General features: G+C 39.3%; 1 protein-coding gene across 4 annotated transcripts in view; it reads left to right on the top strand.

Moving 5' to 3' along the window:
* LG01H5orf63 (linkage group 01 C5orf63 homolog) overlaps positions 1 to 11770 on the top strand; it is a 133648-nt gene extending 121878 nt beyond the window's left edge. For all 4 annotated transcript variants that reach the window (XM_073624932.1, XM_073624938.1, XM_073624927.1 and 1 more), the window contains one exon: positions 10322 to 11770. In XM_073624932.1, the coding sequence (XP_073481033.1) occupies positions 10322 to 10498 (177 nt within the window). In that variant the 3' untranslated portion in view covers positions 10499 to 11770. The remainder of the gene's footprint in view (positions 1 to 10321) is intronic.
* Positions 11771 to 12166: the final 396 nt, after the last annotated feature.

Below are 12166 nucleotides of genomic sequence, written 5' to 3'. Positions count from 1 at the left end.
CATGCTCTAACTGCAGCTGTCTTCAGCTGTTCTTTGTTTGTGGATCTTTCTGACTTTAGTTTTGCCTTCAGCAAGTGAAATGCATGCTCAATTGGGTTGAGATCAGGTGATTGACTAGGTGAATATTCCACTTATTTTCTTTCAAAAGCTCCTGGGTTGCTTTTGCAGTGTGTTTTGGACCATTGTCCATTTGTACTGTGAAGAGCCGTCCAATCAACTTTGCTGCATTTGGCTGAATCTGGGCTGACAGTATATCTCTAAACACTGCAGAATTCATCCGGTTGCTTCTGTCTTCTGTCACATTATCAACAAACACTAATGACCCAATGCCACCAGAAGCCATGCATGCCCATGCCATCACACTGCCTCCACCATGTTATACAGATGACATTGTGTGCTTTGGATCATGAGCTGTTCCAAGCCTTTCCCACACTTTTTTCTTGCCGTCATTCTGGTACAGATTAATCTTAGTTTCATCCATCCATAGAATACTTTTCCAGAACTGGTCTTGCTTTATAGGAATGTTTTTTGGAAAAGTTTAATCTGGCTTTTCTATTCTTCAGGCTTATGAATGGTTTGCACCTTGTGGTAAACCCTCTGTATTTGCTCTTGTGAAGTCTTCTCTTGATTGTAGACATTGACAATGATATACCCACCTCCTGGAGGGTGTCCTTCCCTTGTCTGGATGTTGTAAATGAGTTTTTCTTTACCGTAGAGTGGATCCTGCAATCATCCACCACGGTTGTCTTCTGTGGACGTCCAGGCCGTTTTATGTTGCTGAGCCCACCAGTGCGTTCTTCTTTCCTCAGAATGTACCAAACTTTTGATTTGGCCATTCCTAATGTTGCTGATATCTCTCTGATGCATTCGTTTTTGAAGCCTAATGCCCCGTACACATGGTCGGACATTGATCGGACATTCTAACAACAAAATCCTAGGATTTTTTCCGACGGATGTTGGCTCAAACTTGTCTTGCATACACACGGTCACACAAAGTTGTCGGAAAATCCGATCATTCTGAACGCGGTGACATAAAACACGTACGTTGGGACTATAAATGGGGCAGTAGCCAATAGCTTTCATCTCTTTATTTATTCTGAGCATGCGTGGCACTTTGTGCGTCGGATTTGTGTACACACGATCGGAAATTCCGACAACGGATTTTGTTGTCGGAAAATTTTATAGCAAGCTCTCAAACTTTGTGTGTCGGAAATTCCAATGGAAAATGTGTGATGGAGCCTACACACGGTCGGAATTTCCAACAACATGGTCCTATCACATGTTTTCCGTTGGAAAATCCGACCGTGTGTACGGGGCATTACAATGGCCTGTTTCACTTGCAAGGACAGCTGCTTGAAAGCATGATGTAGGTTCACAGCAATAGATTCCAAATGCAAATACCACACTTATAATCAACTCCAGACCTTTTACCTGCTTACTTGTTGAAGAAATAATGGAGTAGCCCACACCTTGCCATGAAACAGCTTTTGATTCAATTGTCCAATTACTGTAATTCCTAAACCCTTCCTCCGATTTGGATCTACATAGCCTCAAATTAAACCTGGAAGTGTGTACTTTTAGCCCATATTTATTATATGACTATAGCTATAACATGTCAGAGGGGCATAACCAATGGGCTGGAATCTGTGCTGATACTTGTCTTTCATTTACCTTACACTGGAGTTGAATACAGTGTGCGGCGATACCTGCATGCCATATTAAGGAAAATATCTGTTGATGCTTCTAGAAGTGCCCTTGCCACTTTTTTGTGAGCTGAAAAGAAAGCACAAAGAACCGTATCTGTGTTGTGTAAACTGCTAGCCCCTTCCATCCACCATGTAATGGATTTAAACAAAGGCAGAAATGTTTTAATTCCAGCCTGCATACCAACTATAACTGCCCATATAGATACAGTGGAAAAAAGGCATAGACAGGAAGTTTGATATTTGCAGTATTACCAGATGAAACTAAAGGAAAAAGACTAAGAAAAAGAAAACTCATGCATCTACTACTTTTAAGGACTGATAGGTTGCAATACATTTTAGTTTTTGGTTTTAGATATGCTTCAAGCCAACTAATGGAGTACAAAGAAAGAGAAATGCAGCTTTGTTCTGTTCAGAATGTTAATAATTGCGGGATGTTGGATAATCAATGGCACCACATCCCTATAATGTGAATATTGTATATATTGTATGTATAGGAAGGAGATAGTGGGACTGTTAAGGTGCCATACACAAATCAAAACCAATATATATAAAATATAACATATATTTGTACATAGATGAAATTGTCAGGATATCATGATACAATAACCATATGTAAGATGGACTGCAGTATTTTCTTGCTCTGCATGTTTCGCCATACGATGGCTTCCTCAGGAGATAAGTATGGCATGTATGGTCAAGATATTAGAATCATATAAAACTGTTATAATATATGACATCATAATGAAAAATGTATAAACACATCAAAAAACTCTCAAAGAAGCATAGGCCAGAAGTGCTAAAAATCCCTACCTGATAGCAATGTGTATCCTATAAGCATCAAATTGGTAGCTCAGATGTCAGAAGGATATTGACATTAGGAGATATTTGGTGCACCACAGAGGGGAATATAGGAGCTCCAATGGCAATAGGCCTGTAGAGTAAGAGGATATTTTGAAAAAGGCTACCAAACAATATATATGAAAAACATTTATGTATGTAATGACCAATAGGTTAAACCTACTAGTAAATCCAAAGTCTAAAAATTATTTTTCTTTTTCAAATAGCAATAACTATAATTTGCCATAGACACACACTTTAAAAGCTTTTGCAGGTTATCAGTTTACAGTTACATGTGAGCTATGATGCTAGAATTCATGCCAGTACCTCACCTGTGGTGCAATCACTGTTTACATATACATGCCGGACCCACGCATGCGTTTGCATTAGCACGTAAGCACGGGGGGGGGGAACAGGGATGTTTTTAATATTATTTTTATATACCCTTTTTTTGCATACCCTTTTTTAAAAAAAAATCATTTAACATTATTGCTATTGCAAGGGGTAAACCCCTTGTGATAGCTTTGAGTAAAAACGGGTACTCTACATGGAGACATCGGGGGTCTATTGGACCCCTAATGTATTCCCTGCCCTTCAGAGCAGCTAATCAAACTGATCTGTTAAATCATCTGCTTTCCTGGCTGTATTAGCCAGGGAATGACAGTTCTGAAACCAGAAGTGACAAAGTCCTTGCTGGTTCCGACTTCATTAGTCACAGTGGAGATTGGGGGGACAGATGTCTCCATCTCCTCTATGGGCAGCCAATCTGACAGCTTACCATGTTCCTGGGTTCCCTGGTGGAATGGGAGAGACTGGGAATGGCAGTGGAGAGAGGGGGCTCTGCAGCGCTGTAAAAATGATCGAGTAGCTTTACAACTGTAAAGCAGCCCAGGTCACTTTTGCATGAAAGCTGATCACCTGCTACAGCCATGATCCTGGTATGACCGCTTGCTGCCCAGGATGTTTCTGTATGTATGCTGGGCAACAAGCAGTTAATACTTTGGTTTTCTGATTTATTCTGTTTGTAGGGTATTACTAAGGGAGTGCAGTTGGGATTAGAGCAAAATCCGCTTCTGAGCTCTGAAATATTTGGTCACCTGCAAATCGGACACTTTTACCAGGCTCAAACTCCAACCTCAATAGACTTTGAAATCCGGACTGTTTTTGAAAAATTGTGCTCCACTGACCGGCATGTGAATGGGTTATCTAACAAAATTATTATCTAAGTTAACGACTGTCCCTCCCACTTATATTACATGATGCACGATAAATTTTAACCTCTTCCTAGAGAAGGAAGATTGGTCAGAAATATGGTTGGCAACCTATAAATCATCACAGAATATTCCACCGTTGGAAATGACCTGTAAGATGTTGTCCAGATGGTACCTTTTTCCAACGAGAATAGTGAAGTACGTTCCAGGTTACCCTTCAACTTGCTTTTGGGGCTGTGGCAAGACCAGCATTTACTTACATATCTAGTGTAACTGCCCCTTAGTACGACTTTTCTGGCACAAGATCTTTTTTCTTTTTCTCCAAGGGACTGAGGAGAAGTCACTTTAAGCTATTACAAGTCACTACAGCAGCAAAGAAAACTATTGCCAGGTCCTGGAAAATACCACCTACACACTGCACTTTGGCTACTAAACATAGGGTCACTCAGGCGAATATGAACAGAAAAAGCTACTATTTATGCCTCCTTGTGCAGAAACTGTTAATTATGTAACACTTGTACATTTGTGTACCTCCTTTTTAAAATGATTACAATTTTAACAAGAAACAATGTTCTAAATAAACCATAGAGGGAATTTTATTGATCCTTTAAAGTGTATTTCAACTTTTGCAGTAACACCTACTTAATATTTGTTACATGTTCTCATTCACATAATTTAACTTAAAAAAATAAATACAAATTGCTGCTTACCTTTTACCTGCATAAAAATTCAACCTTGCTTTCCCCTTCTAGTTGTTAAGGGGGGCTGTGCCTGTAAAGTGATTGTAAAGTCTTGTTTAAAAAAAAAATATTGCAAACATGCTATACTTACCTGCTCTGTGCAGTGGATTTACACAGAGCAGCCTGGATCCTCCTCCTCTTGGGTCCCTCTTTGCTGCTTCTTGACCCTCCCCCTGCCGAGTGCCCCCACAGTAAACCGCTTGCTATGGGGGCACCCGAGCCAAGCTGCAACTCCCTGTGTCCATTCAGACACGGAGCTGCCATTCGTCCCTGCCCCCTCTATCTCCTGATTGGCTAACTGACTTTGACAGCCGTAGGAGCCAATGGCGCGGCTGCTGTCTCTCAGCCAAACAGGAGGGAGAGTCTCAGACGGCTGAGGGACTTGTGGACATCACTGGACAGAGATGGGGCTCAGGTAAGTATTAGAGGGGCTGCTACACACATAGAATGCATTAAGATAACAAAAGAAAACCTTCTGCCTTTACAACTCCTTTAAGTTTACCATAATTACCCCCTCTGTATTGTGCTGGCAGATTTCATTGGTTGTAAACTTGCTTTAAACAGGTTTAAACACTGGCTATCCTAACAAAGGGTTAAATATCTCAGGGATTGGGTGGTATTTTGTATGATAATGCACTTCCCCCTAATTGCACTTTGAAATGGTTCAGAAAAGATTGCAGGTAGAGCAGTGTATCTCCGATGCTGGGTTCACAATTATCCTTGGTTTTTTCGACTTCTGTTTGTATTTTCTAAATGTGTGGGCTGTAACCATTTTGACCCATGTTGCATTTGTCTTCTGTTTTCTTCCTTCGAAAGGGAAATTAAATATTTAGTAACACTAAAGCTCAATTACAGACAGTTCTGTTCTTTTAATACACAGTGGCACATAATGAAGTATGCGCAAAGCTTTCACAAATCACTTTTACAGAGATAGTATAACTTTTGAGTAACATTATAGAGTCTTAACAGTTCTACAGTAAATTCCCATGGAATATATGATGCGTGAGTAGTCAGTGTCATTAAAAAAGAAAAACTGTCATGTATGTATGTGTTAAAATACATATTGTATGTTATAACTGTGTTATTTAACTGCTTGCCACCCGCCCACCGTCAAATGACGGCGGGGCGGTGCGGCTCTCATTCCAGGACGCCGTCATATGACGGCGTCCCAGAATGGCCGCTCTCACCCGCCCACAGGGGCACGCGGCGATCACGGCCGCGCCTTGTTGCTAGGACATGGCACGACCCCGATCTCTGAAAAGAGCCGCGTCCACGGCTCTTTAACCATGTAACCAGCTGTGTCCAATCACAGCCAGTCACATGTAAACAAGGAGAGTGTGAGGAGAGGAGAGCCGATCAGCAGCATCTCCTCACAGGGGACAGCTAGGAATGTAATCAGGGCACTGATCATCAGTGCCCATCAGTGGCAGCAATCAGTGCCCACCACTGCCCACAAGTGCCACCAATCAGTGTCCAGTAGCGATGCCAGTCAATGCCCATCAGTGCCCACCAGTGCCACCTATCAGTGCCCACCAGTGCCGCCTATTAGTGCCACCTAACAGTCCCCATCACTGCCACATATCAGTGCCACCTATCAGTGCCCATCAGTCCTGCCTCATCAGAGCACATCAATGAAGGCGAAAAATTACTTAGTTACAAAATTTACTGACAGAAAAAAAGTAAAAAGCGTATTTTTTTCAAAATTTTTGGTCTTTTTTAAAAAAAAAAAAAACCCAGCAGTGACTAAATACCACCAAATGTAAGCTCTATTTCTGTGAAGAACATGATAAAAAATGTGTTTGGGTACAGTATAGCACGACCGCACAATTGTCATTCAAAGTGCGACAGCACTGAAAGCTGAAAAATGGCCTGGGCAGGAAGGGAGTGTAAGTGCCCGGTAGACAAGTGTTTTAAAAAAAAAAAAACTTATTTGGACAGTCTTGTAGTTCAGGTATTTCTGCCAGACAGCTCAGCCATAGCCCTAACCTTGCTTTGGTCCACTACAGTTAGAGTGAAATTGTAGCATGATAGAGGGAAGTGCAGTGGGCAAGTTGCAAAGTGAATTGCATTTTTCCAGTGCTGACTGCCACTGCCATCTTCTCCTTGTATTCTTTCACATCTGGCTTCTTCACTCTTGAGCCATTGAGCAGTCAGTGATGATTTACTTTCTGCAAATGCATGCTGGAGTTAGATCATCCCAGCACTGGACTCCATTTTCGGCAACTTACAGATGCTTGGAATGATCTACACTGCACATGCACCACAGGCAGTGTATGCAAGAAAGAAATTTGCTAGGGTCATGGGACTAGCCTGTTCAGACTTTCCAAGCTCCAGCATCTAGCAATCTTTTTTTTAAAGTTTGGTTTTATTTGAAGCATAATTGAACTTTCAGTTTAAAATGTAATTACAGGTAGCGCTTTTTTTCTTAGTTTTTGATAAAGTGGAAAGGGATTAGAAAACGTGTTTGTTTTTGATTGCTATCTGTGTCCCTGTTTAGGAGATTCACCCCATTCGTCCTGGTTACCATTATCACTGGGAGTGAAAGATTCACAAATTTTGCGCAGAACAAGATTAGAGGGGAGATATTTCAATGGGGACATTAACTTTGAAGGGACATCCTCTCACTTCCTGTTGTGGCTATAGAACTGGAAGTGAAGTTATATCCCAGTAGGATAGAGATGGCAAGAAAAACTGACGGGGTTAAAGCTCTCCCTTGCCCTATTAAAAATGAAAAAAAAAAAAGTTTTGGCATTAGTTCTACTTTACATATGTTCCAGATACATCAATATGAAATGTATACAAAGTCTTGGTTCTTTAAAAAGTAGCCAAAACCTAGAAAACCAGTACCCTGCCAGCATGCCACAGAGAAGGATCCTTGCTCTCTATGTGGAAGCACATGTACATGAAATGTATACAAAGTCTTGGTTCTTTAAAAAGTAGCCAAAACCTAGAAAACCAGTACCCTGCCAGCATGCCACAGAGAAGGATCCTTGCTCTCTATGTGGAAGCAGTGGTCTCTGTGGAGAGGTCTGACACACCCTTGAGGTTCAGTGGTAAAGTCTTCCTTGAACTTTGATGCTTAAATAGTATTAGGTAAAAAAAAAAAAAAATAGTATTAGGTACCCAATGTTGTGAACATTACCCCCTCCCCCAGTGTTGTCAAGGAGCTACATTCAAGATTGCATCCTGGTTACTAGCAATGGAGAAATGTGCTGTGCCACACTGCAAATATTCCAGTCACCCACTGCCACTGATAATGACACATCCCACTGTCGTGCTCACCCAGCATGTCAACATGCCACAGAACATTTGTGAACACTTTATGAACACTGCTTTAAGTTTTGGAGAATGTAGCAAAAAAAAAAAAAATCCCTCAGCCCTTTAATATGATTTCTGTGTTTTACCAGGGCTCATTTATAGTCTAAGGTCCACTTAGTAGTTCTGATAGAATGCATGGTTCTAGCTTCATTTTGGGGGTTTACCCCTATAGAATTATATACAATGGAAGTTGGGGAACTATACAATATATAAGTGGTTCTTAACAATTGGTCCACAGATGCACAATAAAGTCATTTCACTAATTAAAAAAATGCAGACTTTATATTTGGACTAAAATTTGTTGTTCTTTAGAAAATGTATTTTCACCTGGGAAATTATCTTGCAGTAGGTGGTCCTCATCAGTTTTGCAGAATTACAAAGCTGTTCATGCCAAAATTTTCAACCTCTTCTGTAGTGTGGATCACTGTACTACCATAACGAAGACCAGTCATCAGTATTATAATAGTAGTATGACCTCATGCTGTTACAAGATATTTGTCTGCAAAGTATTTATTTTTTCTTGTTGGGAGGAATAATAGAAATGGTGTTCTGTTGATAAATATTGTGTTTATGGAAACATTCATAATTTAAAGAGGTAATAGCTGACAACCCAGAGACCACTCTTGGATAATATTTCTTGCTTTCTCAGTTTATATATTAAAAAGTATTATGTCCAGATGAGTGGTTCTCAACTACTAGTGTCTTCTACAAACTACTGTGTCTATTTTAAGAATTCTGTAGCATATGGCACATTTTTAGATTCTTCATACTGTACCTGACCACCACATAAAAGGGGGCGAATGCTGATTGGTTGCTATTGGAAACACATAATTCTTTTTAGATACATCTATACCAGGGGTCTCCAAACTTTATTTAAAAAAAGGGCTAGTTTGCTGTCCTTTAGACTTTGGGGGGGGGGGGGGGGGGCGGACTGTGCCCAGTGGGAGTAAACAATGCCCGATCTTTGGTAATAAGGGCAGAAATACTAGTTGGTGTCAGTGGGAGGAATAGTGCTCCATTGTAGGTGTCAGTGGCAGGAAGTATGCCCCCATTTTTGGTGTCAATGGCAAGGGCTTTAAATCCACAACAACCAGGAAACAAGCATTTTCAGCAGGAGATCAAAAAAATCTGCCTACATATTTAATTTATTACAGGTTTTATTGACCCTAAGCATAACCACAACCTACTCCCTAACAGAAATTAACTTCTAGAACTGTTTATCTTATCAACCCAGAAACCTGAGTCAAGGGACGTAAAGCCTGGTACAGATGATGAGATTATCAGACAAATGATCTTCTGGGTTTTTTTTTTGCTTGCTAGTCCCCATATAAAAAAAAAGAGGCTACTAAAGTAGGAAAATTTTCGTACAACTTAATAAAAATTTGAAAGTGATGTAATGTATTGTAGTGCATTTATATTGTATTTTCGGATGAAAACTGTACTAATTAAACAAAAGTCTGGTATTGTACGAGTTTTTTTTTCGTGTTTGTCCCTTCGGATAATTTCAGACAAAAGCTGTGTACTAACGATCAGATTATCGTACGATTGCTTTGAAAGCAGTATTTCTTGTTCGATGTTCTGATTGTGTGTACAGGCCTTAAGTCACTGAGTGACTGACCCCAGTAAGTGGAGAACCTCCTAAAAGCATAGCAGTATGTTCAGAACACTATAAGCTAGCAGAGAGAGGGACTTTCTACTTTTTTATTTCATCTGTATTAGCTCCTGATTTTAAGAAATGCTGCCCAACCATGGTGTAACCTGCAGACCTCCATTGTTAGGGTGGGTAACAAAGTCTAATTTAGGATCTACTAATTCTGTTGTAATTTTGAAGCAAGCGAGTGGGTACATGCTCTAAACATGCATTTATCCTTTCCTAAGGCTGAGGAAAAAAATGTAGCAATGTTGCATAAAATGTAGTAACTCAAAGGAACTAAACTGGTTTCACCTTCCAAAAGCTGAAACTGGTTAGAAAGATCATTTATGTTTGCTTACAATAGGTTACTGCTCTTTGTTTTATTAAAGTCCAGTCCAAACCAAACATTATTTTCCATAGATTGGAGAAGTGTTACAGCCTCAGGTTTTAAATGAGATCAGATGTCTTAATTTTCTTTTCTGTCTGACACTTCACCTGGACTGGAAATAAGAGGAAATATCCACAGTAATGCTCTGATAGTAAGAAAAACCTGGCAGAGGCTCTAAAACTTTTCTTATTCTGCTAGAACACCTTTATTACTGCCTATGTACATGTTAAGTAAGTTGTTCTCACTTCCTATTCATTTGAATGATTATTAAAAAAGATCAAAAGTGAATAAGTATATCCAAAAAGGAGACAACCAACCACAATAAAAAAAAACTGAGATTCTTACCCTTCCCCATTCTTTCCAGAAATAAAAAAAAGGAAAAATGTTTTGGCTAGAGTTAGGATTTAACTATGAATAAACTCCACATTAATGAGAAATCCTAGTGTAAAATTGTGTTTTTGTGTATTAATTTTATACTTTTTTTTAAGTTTGTTTTAGAACAAGTGGACATCACCCTTCCTGAAAACTCAATCTGGTACGACCGATATAAATATGACATTCCTGTGTTTCACCTCAATGGACAGTTTCTGATGATGCACAGGGTAAACCTTAAGAAGCTGGAAAAGTCCCTTAGTAAACTGGAGCTGCAAAATAGAGAAAACTGACCGATTGGTATTATTCTGTGTTATTGAAGTAATCAGAGCAACCAATGAGATCACATCACTGTATGATTGTTTGACATGTTGCCATGAGCTTTTGCAAAAAAAAAAAATTCCCCCGTTCACACATTGGAGATGGTTGGTGGAATCCCCGCTGTCAGAATAAAATAGCGCAGCAGGGAGACTCCCCGCTGTCAAAATACACAGGTCAGTGCTGCAGCCGATGATCGAGTGGCTTTTATCTGACAGTGTTTGAACAGAAGTCGACTAGTAGATAAACTTCTGTTCAACTGCAATGGGCACATATGGATTGCAATTCCGCCGGTCCCTACTGATTTTTAGTCTATCAATGGCCACCTTAAGACAGATAATGTACATTATCAATATTATGTTCACTAAAGCAACCGGGCAAATGCAGCATACCAGAGTAGGTGATCAGAATGTATCTTACTTGAGTACAGCACATTAGAAGTTGGTTGTTATGGGTTGATTTACATTATACATTGTCATTATTTGTTTCATAAGACATGTGGATTTTTGATATTAATATATTGGTTATTGTTAAGTGAACTGCTAAAGCAGCACATTAAGATATAGCCATTAAAGGGAAAATATTAGTGTACGAATAGCCATCGTTTTGATATAGTTTTGGATAGAGTACAGAAAAAAATTAGAACCCCTATCAAGTATTTATTGCTGTCTGTGCCCCTGCTGGCAAGATTCGCGCTCTTTTTGTCTTGTCACCGAGGCAGAGAGTAATGGTAAAGTCCAAAATTTACAGTTGCCACCAAAACAAGATCGAAGAGGAAATCTTCCAATGAGAATGTCCTCTAGAGATTTCCTCTTCCAGTTGCATCTTTTGGAAAGGAAGTGAATGAAAAACTTCCTAGTGTAATACAGACATAAAAAATAAACTGATGGATTTTAACCTGTTCTCGCTGTATTCAAACTAAAAAAGTTAATTTTGTCTGTCCATACACTTTAAGACAAGCTCTTTAACCACTTTGGCTGTCACACCTGTATACCATTATGGACCAGAGGAATGATTGCATTTCTGCTACAGTTTTTCTCTTTTTGTCTGCAAATTTATTTTATTTTCTTTGCTTTTATATTTTTTGCTTTGAATGGCATTAGCTAAAAAATAATATTACTGCAAATAAAAAGTACAAATGTTATTCTTTAATTTGTCCCATTTAAAAGGACATTAATGTTACAATTCTGTTATAAAGCAATGTAAAATTATTTACAAATTAAATAAAAGTGTATTTTCTTTTTTAATTTTGTGCATTTTCTTTATGTAACACTAATTTTAAACAAAAGGAACAAAAAACTAAAACGTTTATTAATGACTAAAAAATAAAGCAGCCAATAAATAAATTAATACATGCATAAAGTAAAATAAGGAAGGGGAGAAGTTAATTTGGGTTGATTGGGTTAACTCTTTAATTTAACTATACCACTTTAACCAGCCCAAGGACATCATATGACGTCCTGGACTTTGAGTGGGGATATCTAAATGATGCCTGCGGCTCCACGCTTCATCTAAATATCATCTTTCACGGCCGGCGATTCTGTGCACTGTAAGAACAATCATAGCGGCAGTTCAGCCGCTTGATCGTTCTTACAGGCGTAAGTCGTGCCCACATATGCAATCGGCATTCAAATCACACATGT

Source organism: Aquarana catesbeiana, linkage group LG01, assembly GCF_042186555.1.
Source record: "Aquarana catesbeiana isolate 2022-GZ linkage group LG01, ASM4218655v1, whole genome shotgun sequence".
Taxonomy (NCBI): domain Eukaryota; kingdom Metazoa; phylum Chordata; class Amphibia; order Anura; family Ranidae; genus Aquarana; species Aquarana catesbeiana.
The sequence above is the reverse complement of the archived record's forward strand: the minus strand, read 5'-3'. Positions and strand labels throughout refer to the sequence as shown.